We start from the raw sequence: 24,457 nt of genomic DNA on the forward strand, positions 1-24,457 counted from the left end.
AAGATAGGTCCTAAAAGTGGCCACGATAAGGGCAATGTATCAGTTCCACCACATATGCTGATGAATCTTTAGTAGAAGAGAGTAAGCCAACCTCGGAGCAAGATTGTGCTCATAGCATTGAAACCAAATTCACAAGCCTATTTGATCATAGAAACAGAAAAATATGTCAATGCCAACTCCTGTATTGGGTGACAGACTAAATGTATCCACCTTTTGTGGCAACATGTTCATTTCTTATTTGCCAAATCGTGCAGATGTTGGATCTGAATTTAAAATGACTTTTAACGGCTGCTGTAATTGTCATATACTAATGTGGAAAAATGAAGTCATTGGAATACGGTTCACTGGCAGAACTTAATGAAGACTTTCCTATTGGAATATTAGGACCCTAGAATATATATCCACCTTCTTGTGTTTGTGTCTCAGTCCGTCTGTCTTCTCTCTCCCCTTGTCTCAGCTCCCTTTCCTCTCTTCTTGGGTCTCAGCTGGCTCTGTTCCTGTGGCCCTTTGATCTCAGTGAAAGGGTTTGGAGCTTTAAAGTGCTTCTGTTTCCGCTGTCAGGAGCCCCTCTCTTCCTCCTCTCTGGTTTAGGCTTTCAGTGTGGTGGCAGCCTTGTTCTGTGGCTGGGTGGGTTGGAGGGGAAGGGGCACAGGTTTCTATGAGGTGGTGAGATTGAGCTGAGGTTGGCGGGGGGATTGTTCTGTGATGCTGTCAGCCTGGGTCAGGAGAGGACCTGACACCTGACTGATCCCAGTTCCCTCCAAAACCCCAGTTCCCACCTCGCTTAGCCTCTTGTGGCTAGCGGTGTAACATGTGAAGACAGATGGGTCTTCATAGGCTGTGGTTTTGGACTTCCTCTTCCTTTAGTTTTCATATATTTTTGAGGATTTATGGTGTACACAATTGTGATGGTGTTACCTCCAATAAATATATAGAATGGAGGTTCCCATCCATGGAAGACATAGACTTTTTTGTAAAACAGAGAAAACAAACAACCAACCAATGCTACATTTCTACAGTTTACAACATAATGACATATTAAATAACTTCTGCCATGTTAACCTTCCAGATCAGTGAACCCCCTCAAATAATCTAATCAAAAACGTACCCCTGCCAATGCAGCCATCTGCATTTTTGTTTACAAGATATTATTTTTGGCTAAATTAGCTAATATTAGGCTACATGCTCATTATTTTCACGATATACCTGGTTGTTAATTTATTTTTTTGTATCAAGTCAAAGTAATTGTAGTGTTTTCCTAAACATTAAGACCTAATGTCCAATTTCTTTCTTTTGACAATTCCAAGATAAAGATGGAAGTATTTATGTTATCCTTCTCAGCTATTTCTCTAGCTATTCCTCAAGACATGGTTAGTTTTGTGAGTTTTTAGCTCTCATGTTTTTCCTATTTAGACCTCTCCTACAGCTGTGAATGAAATGATTATGGTGTATGACCATTCATAATTGGATTTAGACCCACTAATTTCCTGTACCCTTCTGTGAAGCACACATCAAGAAATGTTAGATTTTATTTCATGAGCTAAAAGTATTTTGCAAAGCCGGTTCCTGTTTTTAGCAGACTGCTGTGTCAATATACCACCAGGTCTAACTGCTGCACCACAATGATACCTTCTGTGCTCAGTGAAGTCATCAACCTTCACCGCAACTGTGTCTTTCTACTGCAGCTTTTACCAAAATAATTATTAGTGTTGATATAACCTTGTTCCAAACAAAGATTCAAGGCATGTTTACATGAACACACACCCCTCCACAAAACCTCAAAATCATTTGGGGGCATATTTACACTTGGCAAGTGTGTATTCATCCGGTGAAAAAAGACGACAGTTTAAAATCCACAGACCGCCCTGTGTAAACATGCGATGTCTTAAAGAGGCACTGGCTGGTTTTAAGCGAGGCCACGTGAAAGGAAATGGCTTCCATATGTCAGGAGCTCAGTCTTTCCCTGTGCCCTGTTTGCAGGATGTCTTCTTTTTTTAGGGTTTATAGGAATTATAAACCTACCAAGGGAAGTTGAGGAGTGAAGGAACATTTTTTTCTTCTGGTAAGGCAGAGAAGCCCGCGGTACAGCTTTGATGTAAATCTTAAATCAGGTGTAACTAAGACGCCACTTCTTTGGCGCGCACACCTACTCAGCACACACACAGAGGGAACATTCCTGCACACACACTGAACGTTGTCAGATTACTTCCTTTCGTCATGTTGATTAATGCATACTGGCAGATGCTAAGACGATCACGGCCCTGCAGAGAGCAGCTGAACGCCGAGGATCGGACACTCTATTGCTTTTCCTCTCACAAGAACAGAGGCCCGCCGCGCTCCTCCAACCCATCCATCTCTCTGCTGTCCTCCTCAAATCCCCTCACACCTGGCTCTGCCCCCCTGGAGACCTCTTTTTCTCTCCTCCTTCTCCATCTCCCCCTTTCTCCTAAGTCTTTTCTGTCTGCCTTTACTTCCCAATTCGTAGTCCATATCTTCACACACTCCCTCCTTCTCCTCCACCCTACTACTGTTTGTGCTCTTTCCACACTTTTGCTTTTGCTTTTCACCTTTCAACAGGCTGAAATATCCCTCTTCCTCTGTGCCACCGTCTTCCCTCCAACCAACACGTGTGCTCTCTTTCCTTTTGTTTTCTGATCACCTTGTTTTTTTCCCAATGACCTTCCAGTAGGGCTCTGTTCTTATTTGCTAAGTTAATTGGAAAAACAAGCCAAGTAGAGGCATTTAGCCAGGGTTAGTGTAGGGAGATGCAGCCAATGTATGACAGGGTTAATCAGTGTCATTGCAGCCAGAGTGGGTGTCTGGATTTCCTCATACAGGGGTGTGTTGGGCCAGGAGAGAAAAAAAAGTAATGAATCCTTTCTACCTTCCCTTCTGGGGACTTATTCCTACATTGCAAAAGTCTGAAATGTAATATGCAGCCATTTCAGCGACACAGAAATGTTTTTCCCATATATTTCGCCATTAAATGAACCCCTGTACATCTGTTATTTTAAGGATTTTAAATGTATTCTACTGACTTGTATTTAAAAGTGTCAAGTGCAGAATTTGGTTGTTTCTGAAATCAATGACAAAGACTTTCTGTGTGTGATTTTCCTCAACTGCTGAGTGTGTACATGTGTGTTTGAGATGCATGGTCAACCGCATCAAAGTGAGCGTCACTGCAGCTGTGTTGTTGAACTGTATACATGAGGCATGTAATGCTGGCGTGTGGGCACATAACTTGCTTATCATAAACACACTCACACACCTGTTTTGAGGTGCACCGTTGCCCTCAGCATGACTCGCTAGGTATGGAGGAAGTAGAACAATTCCTCATGAATCTTCTTGACAGGAGACGTGCAGAAAAGAAATGGAGGTTAACATTTTTTTTCGATGGCCATTGTTTTGCATTGTCAGATACGATCACTCACCTTTGCACACTTTAACAATGAGGCTTTCACTGAGACTTCCCCTTGTGAGAGTGAGAGTCTTTTTCCACGTTCACCTGTGTTCAGCCTCACTGAGACATGTTGTCACACACACTTGTAAAAAAAATCGTCCCACAGCACCTTGGGGCTCATTACAGAAAGATTCCCAGCGACAAAGTCTTTACGTGTGAATGGATGCCTGTGCACACATCTGTCTGTCCTCCAGTTTGTGTGTGTGTGTGTGTGTGTGTGTGTGTGTGTGTGTGTGTGTGTGTGTGTGTGTGTGTGTGTGTGTGTGTGTGTGTGTGTGTGTGTGTGTGTGTGTGTGTGTGTGTTGTTTCCGCTCCTCAGTACTCATTATTTGCCCTGGCCTGAGCTCCTTCATTAGGGGGGCTGCGGAGTAAAGGGCCGGAGGGGCCTGTATGGGATCAGGGGACGGGGCGGAGGTCGTAATTGGGCTGTTCCACTCCCCTGGCCTCGCTCAAGGTCACAGCGAGACAAACTCTGGGCCAGGTCTCTCACTTTTTCTCCCGTCTTTTCCCACCCTTTTCCATCCCTCCTCACCTCCTTCTTAAACCCCCACTTTTTCTCGGCCTCCCTCCTTCGCTCATCCTCTCCTTCTCCTGGGGTCTTTTGTCACAGTAGACCGGTCCACTGGGGAGCCACAGAGAAGTGGAGGGGCTAATTCAGTCTAATCTCTTAGCCTGTTAATGTCTGGCTGATATCTGGATTTCTCCACATCCTCAGGGGAAGGCCTTTGTGGCGAAGGCCATCATTATGAAGTTTCCTTGCCCTCCTAGCCAATTATAAGAAGGGAGACAAATTAGTTCATCTCAAACTTGGCTCCTATGAAGTTTTCTTGATTGTTCTCAACTTTATTTCACATCTCATACCATAGAGACATTTCACAGTAAAGGTTTTTGATTAGAAACAGAATAGCCTGATCATATTTTCTATTTAAAGAAGTTAGATTGTGCATCTTGTGTGAGACGTGCTGATGGATTTTGTTCAACATTGTATCCGTCATGTGCAATTCTGTACACGGTTTCTGCTCAAAGCCAAGTTTGAAGCCATCTGAATAAAGTGGTGTAGCGTTGCTTGTCTGGCGCTGGCCAGCGGTGAGCTCGGTCTAACGTTTCCCTCTGATTAAGACACAGTGGTGAAAGCTGCCTTTGATCTGAGGAAATGTCTGCGTAGGGAGCAGTTGGAATGTAGCGCTCTCCTCTCTGCCTCGCAGATGGAGGGAGAGAGATAGTGTCACAGTCCATTTGTCTGGCCTCGCCACTGCCAGTCCACCCACGGCAATACAATCTACATTGTCTGAGACTAATAAAATGAGCATGATGTTGAAATTGTGGAGTCGACTGGATTATTGATGTTAATTTTATACAATGTTGGCAACATTAGAACCTAATCAAATCAAAATATCTTATTATTCCACATGTGGTGACTTAATAAGTTTCAATGAAATTTCCCTTGAACTGCAGTCAGAATGATTGTTCACAGCAATCACACACATTTACTGCTGTAAGTTGTATTTTGAGCTGGATGCATGTTATGTATCCATGTTCTTTAAATATATTTTCTTTCCCTTGTGTCTCCGCAGGCCTCCTGGGATGGCGGGCAGTCCGGCTTTCTCTGACATCTCCCTCATCCGGATCTCGCCCCAGCGGAACCCCTCCGTGGGGGCGGAGTCGCCCTTTCACCCTCCGCACCCCTACATCAACCCATACATGGACTACATCCGCTCGCTCCACAGCAGCCCTTCCATCTCCGTCCTGTCAGCCACCCGGGGCCTCAGCCCTGCAGATGGTGAATAAAGTGAAACACACACCGACGCACAAAGCTTGATGCATATGCACTCACATGCACAACTGCACACAACCTCAGCACAGCAGAAATACGCATCGAAGCCTCAGTAGACCTTTAAAAATGATTGTTGAAATTGATTGGTGCCGTTTGATTGCTTTTAGTGGGAATCTCGATTCTCTGTATCAGTTTAATTCCTGTTTGAGATCAGAAGAGGTCTGGTGAGAGGCAACTAGATCCATCTCTATTAAGACCCAGGGGTTGGTGCAATGTTATCTGAGTGAGGGAGGAGGTGGCTGGAACTCATATGAGGGTGGCTCCATCCTTGTGGGTGGGGGTGCAGGTTGAAGGGAGGCTAATCCTTTTGATCTGTGAGTCATGTCAGAAAACCTCTGGAGGATGCATCAGTGAGCAGCAGGGTCACGTACAGTTACAACGTTCACACCGAGGGAGGGGGGGATTCAAGCTCAGGGTTGGGGGGCGTTGTGTTATGATGTCCTACAGGGAGCACTTGTTTCCTGAGATCTCAAGAGGGATTTGGACTGGGAACTTCAATTAAAGCAGACAACCGCTTTATAAAAAAAAAAAACTGATAGAAAATAAGATTTTAAAACTGTTAAAAAGGGAAAAACTTAAACTCAATTAATTGTGTGCTAGCAACTTGCTGTTAGCAATCTAAATGCTATGAATGTAGTATTTAGTAGGGCTTAAATAAGAGGAACTGGTTAAATTATGTTTGTAAAATATTTTAAGAAATCCCACATATTTCCAGCTTTGCTAATTTAAGCATTTGCTTATTTTTATTGTATTTTTTCTTCTTTAAAATAATGGAATGCTGGTGAGACAAAAACTAATGATATTAAGACATCAAATTGAACTCTGAGCGGCATTTTCTGATTTCTTAGAGCATATTCAAGAATGAATAATTTAGTGGTTAGTTGCAAAAACAGACAAATACGAAATAATCAAGAATGAAAAAATATGAATCTTGGATTATGTAAGAAACCACAATAAAAACTATTCGTATTTGAGAGATTTTTTGCCAAACATCTACATTCACCTTAGAGGTCTTGAAATGGCCTGATTGTGGCCCTCATGTCTATAGCCATCAACCCTTCCACACTTCAGCAGCAGAGCCCCACTTTAGCTCCCCACCTTGTGTTAAAGCGTATTTCTGAAACGGCAGATAGCGGGGCACTTCCTCTACACCAGCACACTCGACTTCCTCTCACCCAGGTCTGTTTAAAGGCTGTCTCTAAGTGAACACCAAGAGTCTCACTCATCCCCTCTCCTGCACTCTAACAATCAGGAAATATAGACTTAAGCTCAAACTCTCTAACCTCCAATCTTCCATTACCGCAATATAATGTAACCAGTCTTAGCTTCAATCAAAAATTGTTTCTCCAACCTACCATGATCCTCTTTCCGCTGTGAATTGTGAATGAGGCACCTAATTACTCCTTTAATCAACCCGCTGATTAATTAACCCATCAGCTTTTGTGTTGTTAGTATATCACCACGCTTACGAGAGCCTGCTTCTTCACTATGCATTTTTTACCCCGTAAAAATGAACATTTGAATAATGATGAATTAATTAACAGAGTCTAATGGAGATTTAAAGTGGGTGGGATTTAGTGCCACCCTTTTGCTGCCACACATTTGCTTTCTTTTTATTCTGCTCCTCCTTCACACAATACTTCCCTCTTTTCTATGTGAGGGATGGGGTTCAGAGGTATTGCCCCTGATCCTATTGTAATGCTGCAGGAGGACCTTCTCTGTCTGAGTGCCACACCGACAGCCTGCCCCCACCCCCTCCCCCCCACTGATTTTTTGCCCGCCAGGATCGATCTCGGATGCCAACATTGTCTGATGTTACGAAATTCTGCAAGCCCTTTTCTCTGTGCATACAGTTGGATACTGAAATGGGCCATAGTTATGGTTGAATGCCAAAAGCAAGTATGCTAAGGCGGAACATGCAGAGCAATTAAATAGTACTCCCTTCCACTGAAGACATAATACCTTCAGATCGAATTAATTTTAGATTTCTTTCTACAATCCATTGTCAATCCAATCATCGGATGATATTGCCCGGCATACAGGTCCAGCTCTTAAGTAGATAATCTCCTCATGCATGCCGTTTTCTTTAATTTATTTCTCTTTATGTTCTTGAAGTTGGGGGAAATTGAAGAGCTGAGACTCCTGTGGGGTCTGAACTGATTCTATATTTGCATCCAAAACCACAGTGTTAGTCTTTTCCTTCTCGTCTTGTCTTAGAGTATTTTCATATATGTTGTTTAGGAAGCCACCACCATGACAATGTTATATTTTATTAGTGCTACGGTTCAATGGACTTACAGAACTCTATAACTAGGACTTGACTTGGAAAATAAGAGAGGCATTTGACGGAGAAGATGAGGAAGTGAGGCAGAATCGTCTTGCCTGCATCTTTTGCATGCAGATTACGTTGCGGCGCAGATTTAGTGTAGGCCTTTTGTTTTTCTCTATAGATGTTTTAAGGACACAGGCCCGCCATCTGCACGCCTGCATGCCCTGATGTGAAACACACACTAGCTACCATCGCTGGCAAAAGATGTGTCAGCTCTCCATATCTCCTTACACCGACACACTATCATCACACGACACACACACATTACAACACACACACACACACAACACAGCACACACACACACACACACACACACACACACACACACACACACACACACACACACACACACACACACACACACACACAATCCCTCTCCAAGTGATCAAGGAACAGAAAGAAGAAGGCTGTTTAAGAATTGTATTGTGAGACGATCGGATATGCTGTGCTCTGCATCAATCAAACACTAATGCACACTCACTGTAATCTCTGAGCAAGCATCCACTGATCCCTAGTGAGGCTCTCTACTTCAGGTGATGCTCCCTGTGCAGCTGTTTTGCTTAACTTGATGCTGTTTGCTAATGTACTCATTACTGTTTTGCTGAGCTGATTATCATCTCATGTAAATGAACGCAGGTTTGTAATGCGGTGCAGGTGCTCTCCTTGTCGTGTTTTTATCACTGCCTCATTCATTTTCCTCCATATTTTCTTCACATACCTTTGTCTCCTACCTTGTTTTCCTCCTCTCTGACCCGATTGTTCTCCTCCCCAGCCCCTCACACAGGTATGACCACAGCAGAGTACTACCACCAGATGGCCCTGCTCGCCGGCCACCGCAGTCCTTACGCCACCGACCTGCTCCCCTCAGTGGCGTCCACAGCGGGCGTCACCAGCGCCAGCGCCCTGCACATGGAGTACCTGCAGGCAGTGGAAAGTAAGTCAGCAATCATTGTTCATGGCTAGTAGAAAAGTTAAAGGTCACCTATTATGCAAAATCCACTTGTTCATGAATTCTATACATAAACAAGTGTCCCCTCTGTGTAAAGAGACTCTGAAAGTTTCAGGAAAAAACATTTGCTCACTTTTTGTCCTGATCCATTTATATGAAAACCTGTCTGAAAATGAGCTGATCAGATTTCGGCCACTTTATGATGTCAAAAACGAGTGTAACCATTAACCAATAACCAACCAAGGCAACCCCCCCCCCCCACACCTTATCACCTGAATCTCCTCCTAGAGCACCATTGTGTTATTTTTAACCAAATATCTCTCAGAGGGGCGTGGGGAGTGGCTCCTTATTTTCATCTAAAGTCACTGACAGAGAATCAGCACTTTTGAAACAGGGCTGAAACAGAGGGGTTTATGGGATGCTACAATGCATGATCTGTTTGGTATTTCGAGCCAAACACTTGTATATATATCTGAGACCTACAATATATTGAAGTAAAACAGTATAATAGGAGACCTTTAATGTCCATTTATCAGGCTGAGCTGATCCAGGACCACTGTTAAGTAAATCCTACTTCCCCCCCAGCCTTCCTCATTACTTTGTAATCAAGGCAGATGAGGAGCACCTGAGGAAATGGGGTGAGTGCAAATCAGGACAGATCAGGAACACCTGTGCAAAAAGGAGCAAAGGGGAGAGGAGAGAGAACACACAGAGGTGTGTGTAACAGGCAGCTATCTGTAATTGTTTCATTCTTTATTCCATAAAGCAATAATATGCAAATCAATTTCTGGGTGTTGTGGTTTTAAACAACACTAAATGTAACACTATCTTAATCACTGGAATGTATGTACACATTATAAGGGGTTTATTTAAATAATGTTTAAACAGCAGCTTGAGCTAACTGAGACATCTAAAAAATGGTTGAACCAGATTTGGCCCGGGTAAAAAGACACGTCTCCTGAGATAACACCTTTAATTATTTAGTTCATAACAGCACATTATAGTAAGGGGGGCCCCAGTGGGAATTCAACTTCTGAAATGCACCTTTAAGATACACCTTCTTTGTGGTATTTATAGATCAAGCTACAGCTCAACCACATCGAGGAGGGACCTGCAACTTGACTTTGACATGATTTAAATGAGCCATTGTCTTAATGTGCTGGGCTCAGGACTGTGTGCAGAGGACTTATGCTAATGAGTTATTTTAAAGTGTAAATAGGAAATTAAACGCACACTGAATCTTAGAAAGGTCAGGCAGCCTCACCCCTCTCCCTTTGATGAGAATGTATTTAGTCAGGCAGACGCCGCTTTCATGGAAATCCGGGGTGAAGTTCCCCCATTCCTCAGAACAAACTAATTAAAACTAGACAAACTTGTGCGGGTATCAGAAAATTAATTGCTATTAAGTGGGAATTGGAATGTCCCGCCATTCATCACTGGAGAAATCCTTTCTTCTGTGTCACTTTTTAAGATTAATAGACTGAAACAAAACAATTAGGGCCAAATTTAAGTGGAGATGCGATGCTCCTCACTTAAAAAAACGCCTGTGATCATTGCTGGTAATAACTCATCATGTTTCAACAATGTGTGTTCCAACGGAGGAAAAATTAACACTTTAAAGCTTTGTTGGATTTCAGAAAAAAAAACATACAAAGAAAAGAGTCTATCAAGAGGCTTTCGCTGATAATCTGGGCTACCACGTTACTGCGGCTATTTTAGTCTATTTCACATCAGTGTAATTACCGTCAGAGAGAGTGGTGCTAATGAAACAATGGGCCTGTCCTGCCTATTTGTGCTTTAATGGGCTATTGTCTCTGTTCCTGCTGCCTAATTAGTGCCATAGCTCGCATAGATCACAATACCAAAGTCTTTATTCCTGGTTTTCATTAGTTCATTTTAATTTCCTTGCTATTTATCCACTGTTTTTTTCATGAATAGGTTCATTCTTAGTAACATTTTAAACACTGAATGTTTTGTTTGATACAAACAAACCACTTAATTGTTGATTACACTCCTGGAGCGGTAATAAAAGGCTGCCAAGACTAATTGTATCTGTTTAGCAAAATGTACTTCCATAAAGAAAAAGTGACACATACTCTTTATATTTGAAATTAGCTTTAAGTAAATAAATAGGATTACTGTCATATTGATTTCACAGGAATGATTGTTCCCCTCCTATAGTAAATTTTCCGCATAAAGAAATTCCGTCCGGTCTTAAACCCACCCTTCACTTCAGCCCTCCCCTGTGATAGTGTCCCTCTCAGGTGGCCCCAAAGTGTGTCGGCGAGGGCTCAACCCCAGTTTTGGAGCCAGCTTTTATTTCCAACGCTGTCAGTCCGGCGTGTCTGAACCCTCCCTGGCCACAAGAATTAATGACGCAGCCCGTAACCAGCCATCCCGTCCATAAATCACGAGGAAATTAGAGGGACAGTCCTGCTACGAGCCGGGACGCTCCCCTCTCCGTCTCCCCGGTTGGCCGATTTATCATTTGGGCTGTGCATTAATAAACACCACTCCCATGAGGCTTTGCAGTGGTGGGATGGTGGACCTGCTTTTTCGGCTCTCTCACTTGTAGGAAATAAGGATAATTCACTTTAGTTGGCTTGTTTAAAAAATGTCAAGTTTAGTCAAAATGATATTTTTGCAGGACTATCTATTTTGTTCATGCTGAATTAAACTGTGTAAAATCAGACATGTCGTGGAGCGTCACATGACTAACATTTTTTCAGGGATTTTCATGTGTACACATATGCCTCCTCTACAACACCCCCTTCACTAAGACATAAAAAGAGATTTTCCATACAATGACAATGTAAAGGAGGCGTGCTCTCCATACAGCTTCATGCGGTAGTCGAAACTCAGGCCTATGTATGCCAGAACAGCACCGCCGCCACCACAGAGGCACGCTCGCACACACACACATTCACATCCACACACTCTGATTACCATGTGAATGGAGCACTCTGTAATCGTTGGATGTGTCAAACCAGAGATGGAGCATTTACGTTTGGGAGATGGATGGATTGTGGGGGACGTACATATGGAGGGGGGTTATAGGGGCTGCGTAAGCTGGTTTTGTTTGCCTTTTATAAAATAACTCAAAATGTTTTATTTCCAAGTCTTGAGTCACAAAGTCATTGTGTCAGTTCATGCACAAAGCACGACATCCCCTCAGCGCTTTCCCCCCTCCTTCCATCTCCCTCTGTTTTTCCCTGTCTTGTTTGTGACATCTCCATGTGAAAAGACAACAAAAGTCATGTTTTAATCTCTACCCGTGGCTCATTGTATGTGTAGAGAGAATGGTTGCGCTGTTTCCGCCTTTTACCTTTTCAAAACCCCTTTTTAGTATTTCCAGTCAACATTGATTGCATTTGAATAACGAGTCAAATTGGACTTGATTAAATATTACCATACACAGTCAGAGCATTTCTCCAACATAAAAGACATGTTTTCTCATGGATGAAATGCAAGCAGTGCATCAAGTGACAGCTGAACACTCATTCAGATGATCCTTTTGTGTGATGATTGACAAAAATGTCATCTGTTAGGGTTAGATTAGGTTAGGATGAAGTCAAACGTGTAAAGCAGCAAACCAATGTTTTTGGGATTGTTACCAATGAATTTATCTGACGCTCCTCAGAGAAACTTTGAATGAAGGAGCACAGTTGTAAAGTTCAATTTAACCTTGTATTTTTTTTCCTTTACCTTACTCAGATCTCCTCCTCTCTGCAGATTCTCGATTCCCGAGCCCCAGGCTGCCAACGCGGCCAAACAGGAAGCGCCCCCTGCCCATCTCCCCCCTCTCTGAGCACAGCTTCGACCTGCAGACGAGAATCCGCCACTCCCCCAACTCTCTCGTCACCATGCTCAACAACTCCCGCTCCAGCTCGTCCACCAGCGGCTCCTACGGTCACCTCTCTGCGGGAGCCATCAGGTAGCTGAAAGAAAAATGGTCCTGTGTCAATTATTCATTTCTTATATCCTTTTTGGTTATTATTTATTTCAGATTGTGCTTTAGACATAAAAACTTTGACATAAAGCCTGCATTACAAACTTAAAGTGTAAGAGCTTGGGGGATGTAATGAAACACACAATCAATTTGCATTATGGGAAATGTAGGATCTAGTGATGCCAGAGCTTGACCCACACTATTGAATAAAACTCAGGGTATTTTAGCATATCGCAAACAAGCCAGGCTAAAACGGCATCTTTTTGTTGTACTGATTCTCAATATTCTATTATTGGTCCCCATATATTATGGGAGTTCATACAAAAGCCCTAGATTAGCCCTTTAAAGTTAGAAAAAAAAGACTTATCCTGTCAGATTGTCTTTCAGGAGCTTTTATTGACTGTGCTTCTCTCAAGGTGGTCATTTGGGGACCAAAATGTGCCAATGATAGATCAGAAAGCTGCACCTCCCCGGGGGAATGATGGTGTAGATGGTTTTCTAATATCATTGATTTGTATTTTTCATGCAGCACACTTGGCAACACAATATTAGAAATGAGAAAGAAAGTGTGTGGTGGAGTGAATTAAAGTGTGTGTAGCCTATCGTCCATGTCAATGCCCCATGTGGGTGACGATCTCCCAGCCAGCCAGTCAGCCTGCCTCCCCGGCGGCTGGTGTCAGTCATCAGGTACACCTCATGGAAACCTCACATACATCACGGCCCGGTACCAGCAACGGGAAGCAAAAGAAAAGAAAAGAGAAGGGGAAAGAAAAGATCCATGGCCCCACCCACAGCCATTGATCAGCGATCTGTAAGAAGAGGCTGATCAATCATGCTGCGCGCTCAGCCACTGTCCCAGTGACAGGACCCAAATAGCCAGGGCCAACAGACTGATGAGTGATATGACAAGCGGATGGGCCCCCAAATGTGTCTCGGACCATTGATTTCCACTCGGCTCGTAATAAGATCAGCAGACGTATGGGCCGCAGTGAGAGCGAGGCGTCAGGGCTCAGGATGAATGGAGGCCGGACACAGTTCTGTTTATCTGCTGGTTCACCTGTGGTTACACACACCCCAGAGGTGGCTTCTGGGATTGTGAGGATAAACAAAGTTAGTTCAGGTTGAGGCAAATCATTTGGCTTTATTTACATGGCTATTCAACACACTCCAGATTGTTTATCATCTGTATCATTTTGCCCAGTGGAAGAATGACATACTGCCTTACACAGACCACATGATAATTCACTGTGTGTTAACAAGCTGAACATTCATTGGCAGGGTTCTGCCTGCAGCCCCATGGTTCCAGCATTACCACACCATCTCCTGTCAGATTGTCCTCAGGGAGAAGAAGCTATCCAGAACAATCCATTTATTCACTGTCTTTTTGCCTCATTTTTGAAGTTGTAGTTTATTTTATGTTTTGTTTCCCTTTCTGCTCCCTCAGCCCGGCATTAAGCTTCGCCTACCCTCCATCCCCGGTGGCGTTGCACGTGCACCAGCAGCTGATGGGCCGTCAGCCGGGGCTCGTGGGCTCTGCTTTCGGCCACAGCCCGCCTCTTATCCACCCGTCGCCGGCCTTCGCCACCCAGAGGCCCGTCCCCGGTATCCCACCCCCAGGGCTCAGCGCGAGCGAGCGCTCAGTCCTCTCCAACGACTCCTCACAGGTGAGAGCGGCAGCAGGCGCCTGTGCGATTCATCATCACGGGTAATAGATAGCGGCGTCACATGCCAGCTACATTTCAGTGAAACGAAAAAAGCTCACATGGTACAGGCAGGACCCCCCCTCCACGCACCCGTCTCCTGGGAGTTTCCTCCTACTTGTGTTGTCTCTTCTTTTAAGACTGCCGCTCACAGCCCAGAACGTGCCTGCAGCAAACAACAAGGGGCTTGTTAGCATAGAATCCCACTGCTGACTCCATTAATCACTAGAGAGAGAACAAGGATATAGAGAGGGAATATTGACATGGATGGATGGATCCAAAGGGGCTCTTTCTCGCCATCCTCAACCTTCACTTTATGTGCGGGCCCACATTTGAAGTAAATATTCAATGTTTATTAGCGTCCTCCCTGCTGCTTCCTATCCCTCGAATTTTGTGTTATCACAAATGAGGCCTCATTCAAATTAGGTACACCAAAATTGCCTTTTCCGTCTCCTGAATGAACAGAATATTGCTTCGGGGCCAATGCTGAATCTCATATATTTGAGCGAAGATAGTGTACAGAGACTGACAGAAACACTACAACACACAGGACCTTCTTGTTTGTTCTTTTATTCTTGTGAGCTTGGCATGTAACAAGAATTCCCCCAAGGGTGAAATAAGCCAGGGCCAAACTCAGGTCATCCATTGGCTCAGTGAATGGCTCATTGAATTGGCCCATGAGTTTGTTTTAATTGCAGTGATTATAGGAGCTAATGTGAAACAGTCAATTGCATAGTTTTTCATCTGCAAAGTAAAAAGCTATTGCCTGAGACTGAGTATACAGAAATCATTACAGTTTAACCACAGTTGTTTTTATTCTGCTTGATTAACTCAATGATTCATCGACTTATAAGCAGCACATGCATTTTTTATTATTCTATAGAGAATAACATAAGAAATATCAGTAAATGCCGCGATTGAATCATATATATAGTCAAATCCATGTCACAGGAACCTCAACATGATGACATATCTCTTCTTTTAACAGATCAAACCAACAAGTGAATCTGCAGTGAGCAGCACAGGGGACCCAATGCACCACAAACGCTCCAAAATGAAACCAGAGGAAGAGATGCCGAGCCCAGGCGCACTGAGCGTACAAGTGAGGATTGTCCATCATAAATATAAACATATATTTGAACTCACTGGGTCCATAGGTTTCTCTTCAGCTATCTGACAAAGCTATCCACATTCTGGCAAACAATTCTGATGGTAAATCCTAGCATCCAGCCAAGTTTTTATTTTTCCACTACAATACGACGCGCACATAATAATGGGTCATCTGCCGCAACAATACACAAGCTTACCAGCCACAGTTTTTATTTATTTACCTTCATTTGGCTGTTTCTTGGTGTTTCCCACTCTGCTCTTATCAGCCGCTGTTTCCGAACAATTCATTGATCTCTGGGAGACCAGAAGGAAATTGTTTTTGTTTAATCAACATTTTAAGTGCCTGGAGAAATGAAAGAGAAATGTGATAACAGTTAATGTTTGCATCTGCAGGAAAAAAACCTTATTAGAGTTGATATTCAGCCAGCAGCAGATTCCGCCTGGGGTGCAGACTCTGCTCCACTCAGCCTCCTAACTGTGACAGTGAAATATGTCTGGGCTAATAGAGCAACCTCTAGCAGGAAAAGGGGGTTAGATTCCTCAAATACTTACCCCAGTCCTGTCGTATAACAACCCCCAAAACACAGAGCGGGGCTTTCAGCGCTACATTTCCTCTCCACACTTTTCTTCATGGCAGCCAGACAAGGCCAGACTAACAAGGGCACTGTGGCTGAGACCTGTGACCAAATCATTTTTGGCTGGGCCTAAGATGTAAACCAGAAAGGCCATAAAAAAATATACTTTCATGACAAATTTAGATGGACTGATATTGGGGGGAGGAAGGCAGTTCCAGTAGTTTTTTCAGTATTTGCAAAACGCTGTGCTTAGTCGTTGAACTAAAATATTGTAACTGTTTTTTTCCTCAGGACCATCCGGATGGGATGACCCTGGTGAAAGAGGAAGGGGACAAGGATGAAAGCAAACAGGAGCCAGAGCTGGTTTATGAGACAAACTGCCACTGGGAGAACTGTTGCCGCGAGTTTGACACGCAGGAGCAGCTAGTACAAGTGAGTAACGCTGATTTAAAAGAATGTAAATGTGCTGTTTAAAAGATATTTTGTATCATAATCCATCCCTTCCTGTGGGCAGAGAAGTGTTCACTTAGCCCCAGTTGTTCTCCGGGACTAATGTTTCTTTCAGGAAAACATAACAGGGTGTTAACAAATGAAAATGAAGCATTCACGGTATGGCTCAAAATAAAAGACTAAAATGTCTCTGTGCTGTGAGAGTTTTCAGTGTTTCTATCCTCCAGCTCAGTGGATCTCAGCTACATGCACTGCAGCTGTGCTTTTGTGCACAATGCCTCCTATCAGGCCACAACCCCTGCCTGTGCGTCTGTGCAGCAGCACCCTACAGAAAGAGTCAGTGCTGCAGGCATTGACTGATACTGCTGCCGGATTCCTGATTGGATATAGGGACGGTGGTAATGGACTCAGAAGCTGGAGAGCACATCTCACAGCTGAACGCAGCTAAGTGATTTGGCGGGTTAAGCCTCCCAGAGTCAGGATGTGAGCTTTGTGTACAACACTGGACCGGCCTTCCTCCTGCCTGTTATCAGAACTCTCACACAGCCCAGGAGATGGATGACCTCTCATCACAGTGCGCCAGAGGGTTCAATGCTAAGCTAAATATTAATGACATTATGGGTCGCGCCACCCCCTCTACTTAGCTCTGCAACTCTCCCTTGGCTTGTGAAGCACTCACAGGGCAGACTGAAGTTGGAGTTGAAAATAAACCAATATGATGCTGTGAACAAGGCACGCACACACATGTGAAACACACATCAGCACACATCTGATAGAAAGATCCTCAGCTCTCCACAGCTGTCTATTTGCCGTCTTGACATTGCAATCCTCAGCCGCGGTGGTAACCCCTATCTATAATTGATATCCTCAGCGCGGAATGGGCTGCCTCCCGTGTTTGAAGGGCTCGGCTCAAAGGTTGAGAATCTTGACAACTTCTTGCCCCTGTTTCAGGGGGCGGGATGAGTTAAGGTGGTGGGAGAGGAAGGGAGGATGGCTTCTTAATGGAGGAAAAGCTTGCTCCCCCTACTGTAGTCACAGCAGGTGGCCATCTGAGCAAAACAATGTTCTCTCATCTCTCCACAAATACTATCCAGCCTAACCTTGCCAAGCTGACCTTATTATCAGATCCCCGTGTATACAGACACTTACAAAATCCTTATTAGTTTTCCATTTCCTCCATCTGAGAATATATATTTTTTTCCATTTGACTTTCTGATATTGCATTTTATTTCTCATTTTCTATGCACATGCAGATATGCAGAGAGATGCCAATAAAAGTCTTCGCCTACAGAATCCGTGTCCTCTAATTCAGCAGAGCGGAGGGGAAAAAACGCTCTTATCTCTCCACACCCCCACCCCCCTCAGTAATAGGATAAGTACAGTATTTGGACCACAGTGTCTCTCCTCACACACTGGGAGGGGTTTGGGGGTGGGGGGATTTCCACATAACCAAACAATGGAGCGTCCCTTCCCCCTTGTACTTGTCTTCTGAAATGGCTTCGGGGAAAAAAAACATGATAAAAAAAACGAAAACTAATTGAACCACCAGCGTTTGCACAAAGTTTTAACATATCTAATGTTTTGAAAGATTTGACTGCTGTGCTAAATGTTTTTAAAGTATTTAAAGTACCAGCTGCACTGATTCAAATATCCCCTTTCCTTTGTGGTTGGCCTAATTTTAGAATTAAGCCTTCCCACCACCCTTGTTGCTCTCCACCTTGTTCAAAAGCACTCCTGCTGCGCTCTCCATGCATATTTTTACACTCTCAAGCATGCTCTCAACATGACACGCCACCACGTTCCTTTATCATCTGCGTTTAAGCGCTCTCGGTGCAGCCGATAAGATAAACATCAGATCTGTGCAATTTAGCTCACTTATCTGGCCTTCCCAGTCAGCAAAAGCGAGGCGGGTGTCAATTTTAGTTTGCTGTATTTATTTCATTTATTACATTTCAACTCTCTATACCTCTCCATCTCCCTCTCGGCATCAGCTACAAATTCTTTTGCTTCCCCATTTTTGGGCATGAACCTCTCCCTCTCACATTTTCTCTTTCATTTTCTGTCCCTCCCCTCTTTACCGCTTGAAGCGAGTACTTTTAAAGATAAGGCCTGGTGGCTTCTTTAATGTCTCTCTTGAAGTGGGGCTCAGTTTAGTTGCCGGAGATGCCAACCCAACACTTCATAATGCCCTAATATGGCCTTGCCCAACACTATTTTATTATTACTAATACTTTGACATGGAGGAATCTAAAACAGAGCTTTGCAGTTTTAGTTCCCTTGTACAAATACAATATATGTAAGCAATATTCTTCTCTGTAAGGAAAAGCATTTTGTAAAACTAAATTGTGGCTATAGACTTAAGGGTTTTGCAAACACTGAGTGTGGTGTTATGCAAGATGAATTAATTTAATATTCTTCAGCTTCTTTTTAAAAGTAAACATTTATGTGAATATCCTGCCTTTTTCAAATGTATTTGACCTTTGATCTTTTGTTTCTTCTTTTAGTGGATTCTCCTGTCAATGTAGGCCTGCTATCATACAGATTTGTGGGGATGTTTCAGACTTTATATGAGTGGTGTCTGATGGTGGTCTGCATGTGTGTGTTCTCAGAGCTCATCAGGTCTTCCCCCCCCCCCTCCACAGTCTACCATTCTGTTCCAGGTCATCTACATAGGTGGCGCTGCGATGTCCTTGTTCTCAGATGGGGAGCGGGCTCTGCCTGTGTGCAGCCTTGTGGAGGCGGCTGCTGTGCGCCTCCCCGGTGTTAAAGCGAGATAAAAGCGGGCGCAGTCTGAAGGCAGCCCCCCCCCCCCCCCCTGGCTGCTGGAGCAGGCTTTTAATTGGCAAAATGCAGATTTTTTTTGATCAGGAGAAGGATTAGGCCCCTTATCTGTCAAGAATATCTTACTCTAAGATGAAAAGACTGTGCTGAATTACACATGCCAATTCTAGCTCCCTGCCCCCTGCCCGCTCACTCACTTACTCTCATCCTCCCTCCTTCCCTCAATTTCTCCCCCTTTTACTTCCTCCCTCCTCCTTCCCTCCCTTCTTTGCCTTTTTCATGCTCTTTTTTTCCCTCTCTTTACACAAAGCACTTCAGCAACTGACATCACAAAAGAGCATATGATTTATTAGGCACTGTTTGATAAAGCTAAACGGTGTTGCGGGTCCCACAGCTTAGTGAAATTGCCTTGTAAACAGGCCCTCTTTTCATGCACGCTTGCATTCTAATGCATGAGGGCTATGTCCCAGAGAGAGTTTGATAAGGAGTCATGGAGATTGATACAGAAATGGGCAAATGCTGAGAAATAGCACGCAAAAAAAGGATTCTGTGTGTTACAGTCTATTATTAAAGGTGTAGGGATGCATGTTTTTTTAGAATAGTATAGAATGACTCATTTTTAAACCATATACTTTTAATTCTTTCTGAAGACATAAAAATCCAAGTGGGAATTGTTTTGTTGCTTTTTTGGATGTTTCTACCCAAGCACCGGGACCAAGAAAACAGTCCCTGCACCTGTCTTTGTGTCTGTGTGTGTGCCTCTCATACGTCACACGGCCTCAGTGTCCCCTGTGTCCGTGTCCCCGGCGCTCCCTGTCGTGCGACTGCCTCCTAAATCCATCTTGGCTGCGTTTTTTACAGTTGTTGGCCGATAAGCTGGCAAGGGGAAGATGAATAACCTGCCTCTCCACTGCTATCAGCACCTGTTTGTCGATTTAGCCGGCCAACGTGGCCTGTCTGCTCAGCATGGAGATTATTGATTCAATAAGAATTGCTATTAGATCATGCCATTAGGTTTCTCGGCGGCCCCTCTCCCCGTGCTGTCTGTCCCCCCACCCCTCTCTGTCAGCTCAGAGCCTCATGCATCACACCCGTCAGCGACCTCCTTCATTTGTACAAACAGAGTGCGAGTGTGTATCCATCTGTGTGTGCATGCGCTCGTGTTGTTCCAACCACCCGCGTGATCCAACACCACGGCGCTCTCCCATCGCTCTCAGCCCGGGGATATTGAATGCTGCTCACAACAGACCGATTGCTTGCCACAGGGATTCCCTCACAGAAAGGAAGAAAAAGAGAAGACGAGTAAGGTTTTGTGAGGCTCGGACCGAGGTCGGGAGGAAGATCAATCTTGGGGAAACTTCACTAATGTCTGTGGTCACCCAGTCCCCAATCATTTCCCCTGGAATTAGTCTTGTTTTGTCACTTTAGAATTAAAAAGTGTCAAGCGAGAATAATGGAGGTCCTTTGCGGATATTTTAGTGTCATTTTACTCTTTGCTTTTGCTGTCGCACACTGCTGTTGCTGCGCTGACTCATTTGTCGATACTCCCCCTTCAGTATTACTGGGAAGGGAGTGCAGTGGCATGCTTAGGGTCAAAAAGCCTTGAAGAAAGATTGGAAATAGGGCGGTTTCTGGTGGATGTCATGGTTATAGTTATATGTGGGGTCATGATCTGGCCAGTGGGCAGGGCGCAGGGGAGGAACAAAGATGCCATTGTCAGAGCCTTGTCATGCCTAGAGGGGAACTGACCCTGGATTCTTTATTTTGCTTTGGTCCTGCATGTTTTATAGCTTAACAATTCTGCGAGTAAGTGCTCAAAGAAAGGGTTTTCCCCAGACATTTAGAGCATTCAAAGTCAAGTCTCTATTTATCCCCCCCCCCATTTATTTTTCTCCTTTCACCCCCAAGGTAAAAAGGCTCTTCTCCGCTGCTCAGGAATGTAATAATGCCATTTATTTTGGTCAGGATATTGTGTCTGTATCCCTGGGTTTAAATTGCTCCCTGAAAGGCTACCACAGTGTTGACTCTGAAAAACAGCCAGATGTTGACTTTGTCCCCAGAGGGTCTGCGTGACTTTCCCCCCCATCCTCACCTCCTTCATTCTTTTGGAACATCCACCACTTACCCAGTTTTATGAGACAGTTAGTAAGAAGAGAAGATGCTGCTCACAGATATAATGCTTGGCTGGAGTTGTAAAGCCCTAACATTTCAGATGCCTTGACTGAACTTTTGATTTCTCCCCCTTGATATCTCCTCACCTCCCTCCCACCTCTCCCTCCTTCCTAAGCCTTTAGATCGGAAGTTGCCACGGCAGCACAACTGTCAGCACTTGTCATGGAGGGGCGAGGGCCCACTGTGATGTGAAGTGACAGGGTTTTATTTGAAAATCCTGTTCAGATTGGACACTGAGACTCACAAGACTGACTTTTCCCCCTGTGTTTGTGCTGATTCTAACACTGATGGAAAATAATGGAAAAGAGTTTTAAGAGAAATGAAATGGAAAACAGAAAAGGAAATGTCATATTTGCTGCAGGGCAAAAACACCTCAAGCTAAACAACTAATCAATTCAATGCAAAATGACATTGCACTTAATAGAGCTTATAATAATCCAATGATTGATGTTTGGTTAAAGTTTATCTCACCATCTTTTGTAGCACATCAACAATGACCACATCCATGGGGAGAAGAAGGAGTTTGTGTGTCGGTGGGAGGAATGTTCTCGAGAGCAGAAGCCCTTCAAGGCGCAGTACATGCTGGTGGTCCACATGCGCAGGCATACTGGGGAAAAACCCCACAAGTGCACGGTAAGAAACCTTTCGTTATTTTCTGAAAAGCTACCTGGTAACACAAGATTCAGGCTGTATGAGTGATGCCCCCTTGTTTCTCTTTTCTGCAGTTTGAGGGCTGTGCCAAGGCCTACTCCCGTCTCGAAAACCTTAAAACTCACTTACGCTCGCACACCGGAGAGAAACCGTATGTGTGTGAACACGAAGGCTGCAACAAGGCCTTTTCCAATGCCTCAGACCGGGCGAAACACCAGAATCGCACACACTCAAACGAGGTACTGACAAACGTGATTCAGGCCAGTTATGATCCTTTGACTTTGCTGAATGAAAGTGTTTTTCACAGCTCATCTTTCTCCTTTCATTTTTAGAAACCATATGTGTGCAAAATCCCAGGCTGCACCAAACGCTACACGGATCCTAGCTCCTTACGCAAGCACGTGAAGACGGTGCACGGACCGGAGGCGCACGTCACCAAGAAACAGCGTGGAGATTACCCGCGTCCTCCACCACCCCGGGAGCCTGGGGGCAACAGCCAGGGCCGGTCGCCAGGGCAAATGGGTGGTTACACGGACCAAAGGGAGTACAACCATGCTACCTCAAAACAGGATGAATGTCTGCAGGTCAAGTCTATCAAGACAGAGAAGCCTATGGTAAGACTTTCTTTATCAATTGTGCTGAAAAACCTTTATCCTATCCTATTTTAATTATTTTCTGATTAACCTATTCCTTCACTTTAACATAGAACATTTGAATGCCTTGTACTGAGTGTGACTGTGACTTAACATTTCATTGGGGGCATGCACATTTAACACTAAAATCTTCTAATGAGTAAACTTTTTCTTCCTATCCAATGCTATGGCATTTCTCTACCTCCCTTTCTAAGGACAGTGGGTAATCAGGTGAGATAGGTATCCCCTTCACATTGCATTTGTAAAGTATTCTGTGTGAGTCTCACTTTTTCCCATCGTGGCTCATCGTGGTTTTTGCTCTGTTTATCGTCTTCTCTCATCCCATCACAACTGCTTGACTTTCACCCAAAACATGGTCAAATTGTGATTACGTTGGTCTCCCTCATCCTTCATATTCATATAAAACAGATTCTTCTCGTTTTGCATCACTCTGAAGATTGGCAATGTTATTTACCAAAGGCAATGCATTTTTCTGAGCAATGCCCAATGCTTTGGGCTGAACTCTGTGGGCACTGAAAGTACGCCCCATACTGCCCAGGGCTCTGATAGGCAGCCAACTTCATTCAACAGCTAACAGGACGAATGCCCTCTAAACAATGTTGAAGATGGATGCCAGAAAAAAGTAATTCCATTATTCCTCAGTGCAACATACTTCCTAAAATTCAGTAAACAACCTAATTAGGCCTTTATCCTATTTGCCTATCCTTTGAAAAGAACCCAAAACAGGTTTTCTCCTTTTTGTCTGTGTTGGTCCTGACTGGATCACAGGGGGAGGCATTACTTATGCCCCAATAATGTACAAAGCATTGTCCTCCAAATACCTCTTTTCTTCCCCCTTCTTGTTGCCAAGGGTTGGACAACCAGATCAATCTGGAATGATTATGCAAGTGCATATGTGAATAGCATCTCTTCTAATGGTCTGTGATTCTTTAGGATCATTTTCCTATTTTATAGGGAATACATCCGTCAAAAGATTACATTCATCTTTTTGTGTGAAATTGATACTGTATACATGTCCTGAGATAAACTTACCTCTTTCTCTTTCTTTTCCTTCTGTCTCTCAATCTTCTCTTCTTCCCTGGCCTGTATCAGACGTCTCAGCCAAGCCCTGGCGGTCAGTCTACATGCAGCAGTGACCAGTCCCCCGTCAGCACCTATCCCAGCAGTGGAGTCCAGCTTGCTGTGAGCGCCGGACGCTCGCCAGGGGAGGGGCTAGAGGAGGACGAGGGGAGAGAAGAACACGAAGATGATTTTGAGGAGGAGTGTGAGGGTGAGCCAAGCCCCATCATGGACTCCACAGTCTCCACGGCAACAGCGGCCATGCTGACCCTGCAGGCAAGGCGCAGTGTGGGCCGCCCTGTGCGCTGGATGGAGCACATCAAGATGGAGAGGCTGAAGCAGGTGAACGGAGTGCTGCCCAGGCTGGGGACCCTGTCCCCTACACCGCCCCCAAAAGGTTCCACACTACCCAATATCCTGGGGAAGGGTTAGTTTCACTTTTTCAACTTTCTTTCAAAGTTTTGTCTTGTTTGAAAATCCTTCAATCTGTGTGACAAGTGGGTATGACAATTTATTTTCTTACTTAACTATTTAACTACAGTCAACAACACTCACAAATTAAGCATGAATTATCCCTATTTCGACACGTGATTGAGCTCAAGTGGAGATTTTTACAGTTGAAAAGCACCTGTATACAGAAATGACTCTTACCCACAAATCACGCTTTAAGAAAAACATTTATCCTGGCTTCCATCTTGCCCATCTCGGTTGAAGCATTCAGGCAAAACTAATGCCTAAAATGTACTGTTCCGCTGGGAAATGGTATCAGAGCCATATCAACCCG

The 24,457-nt window shown here is 44.2% G+C and overlaps 1 protein-coding gene across 2 annotated transcripts in view; it reads left to right on the top strand.

Annotated features, from left to right (window-relative positions):
• The window catches only part of gli3 (GLI family zinc finger 3), a 99,388-nt gene that overhangs the window by 70,588 nt on the left and 4,343 nt on the right, over nt 1-24,457 (top strand). Inside the window, exons 5-14 of one of the 2 annotated variants that reach the window (XM_010788377.1) lie at nt 5,035-5,240; nt 8,397-8,558; nt 12,288-12,507; nt 13,967-14,186; nt 15,211-15,324; nt 16,199-16,339; nt 21,794-21,943; nt 22,036-22,200; nt 22,294-22,575; nt 23,707-24,100. In XM_010788377.1, the coding sequence (XP_010786679.1) occupies nt 5,035-5,240; nt 8,397-8,558; nt 12,288-12,507; nt 13,967-14,186; nt 15,211-15,324; nt 16,199-16,339; nt 21,794-21,943; nt 22,036-22,200; nt 22,294-22,575; nt 23,707-24,100 (2,054 nt within the window). The remainder of the gene's footprint in view (nt 1-5,034; nt 5,241-8,396; nt 8,559-12,287; nt 12,508-13,966; nt 14,187-15,210; nt 15,325-16,198; nt 16,340-21,793; nt 21,944-22,035; nt 22,201-22,293; nt 22,576-23,706; nt 24,101-24,457) is intronic. The other variant, XM_010788385.1, reaches the window with a different exon arrangement.

Source organism: Notothenia coriiceps, unplaced genomic scaffold (genome assembly GCF_000735185.1).
Source record: "Notothenia coriiceps isolate Sejong01 unplaced genomic scaffold, NC01 NC01_scaffold00001364, whole genome shotgun sequence".
NCBI lineage: Eukaryota > Metazoa > Chordata > Actinopteri > Perciformes > Nototheniidae > Notothenia > Notothenia coriiceps.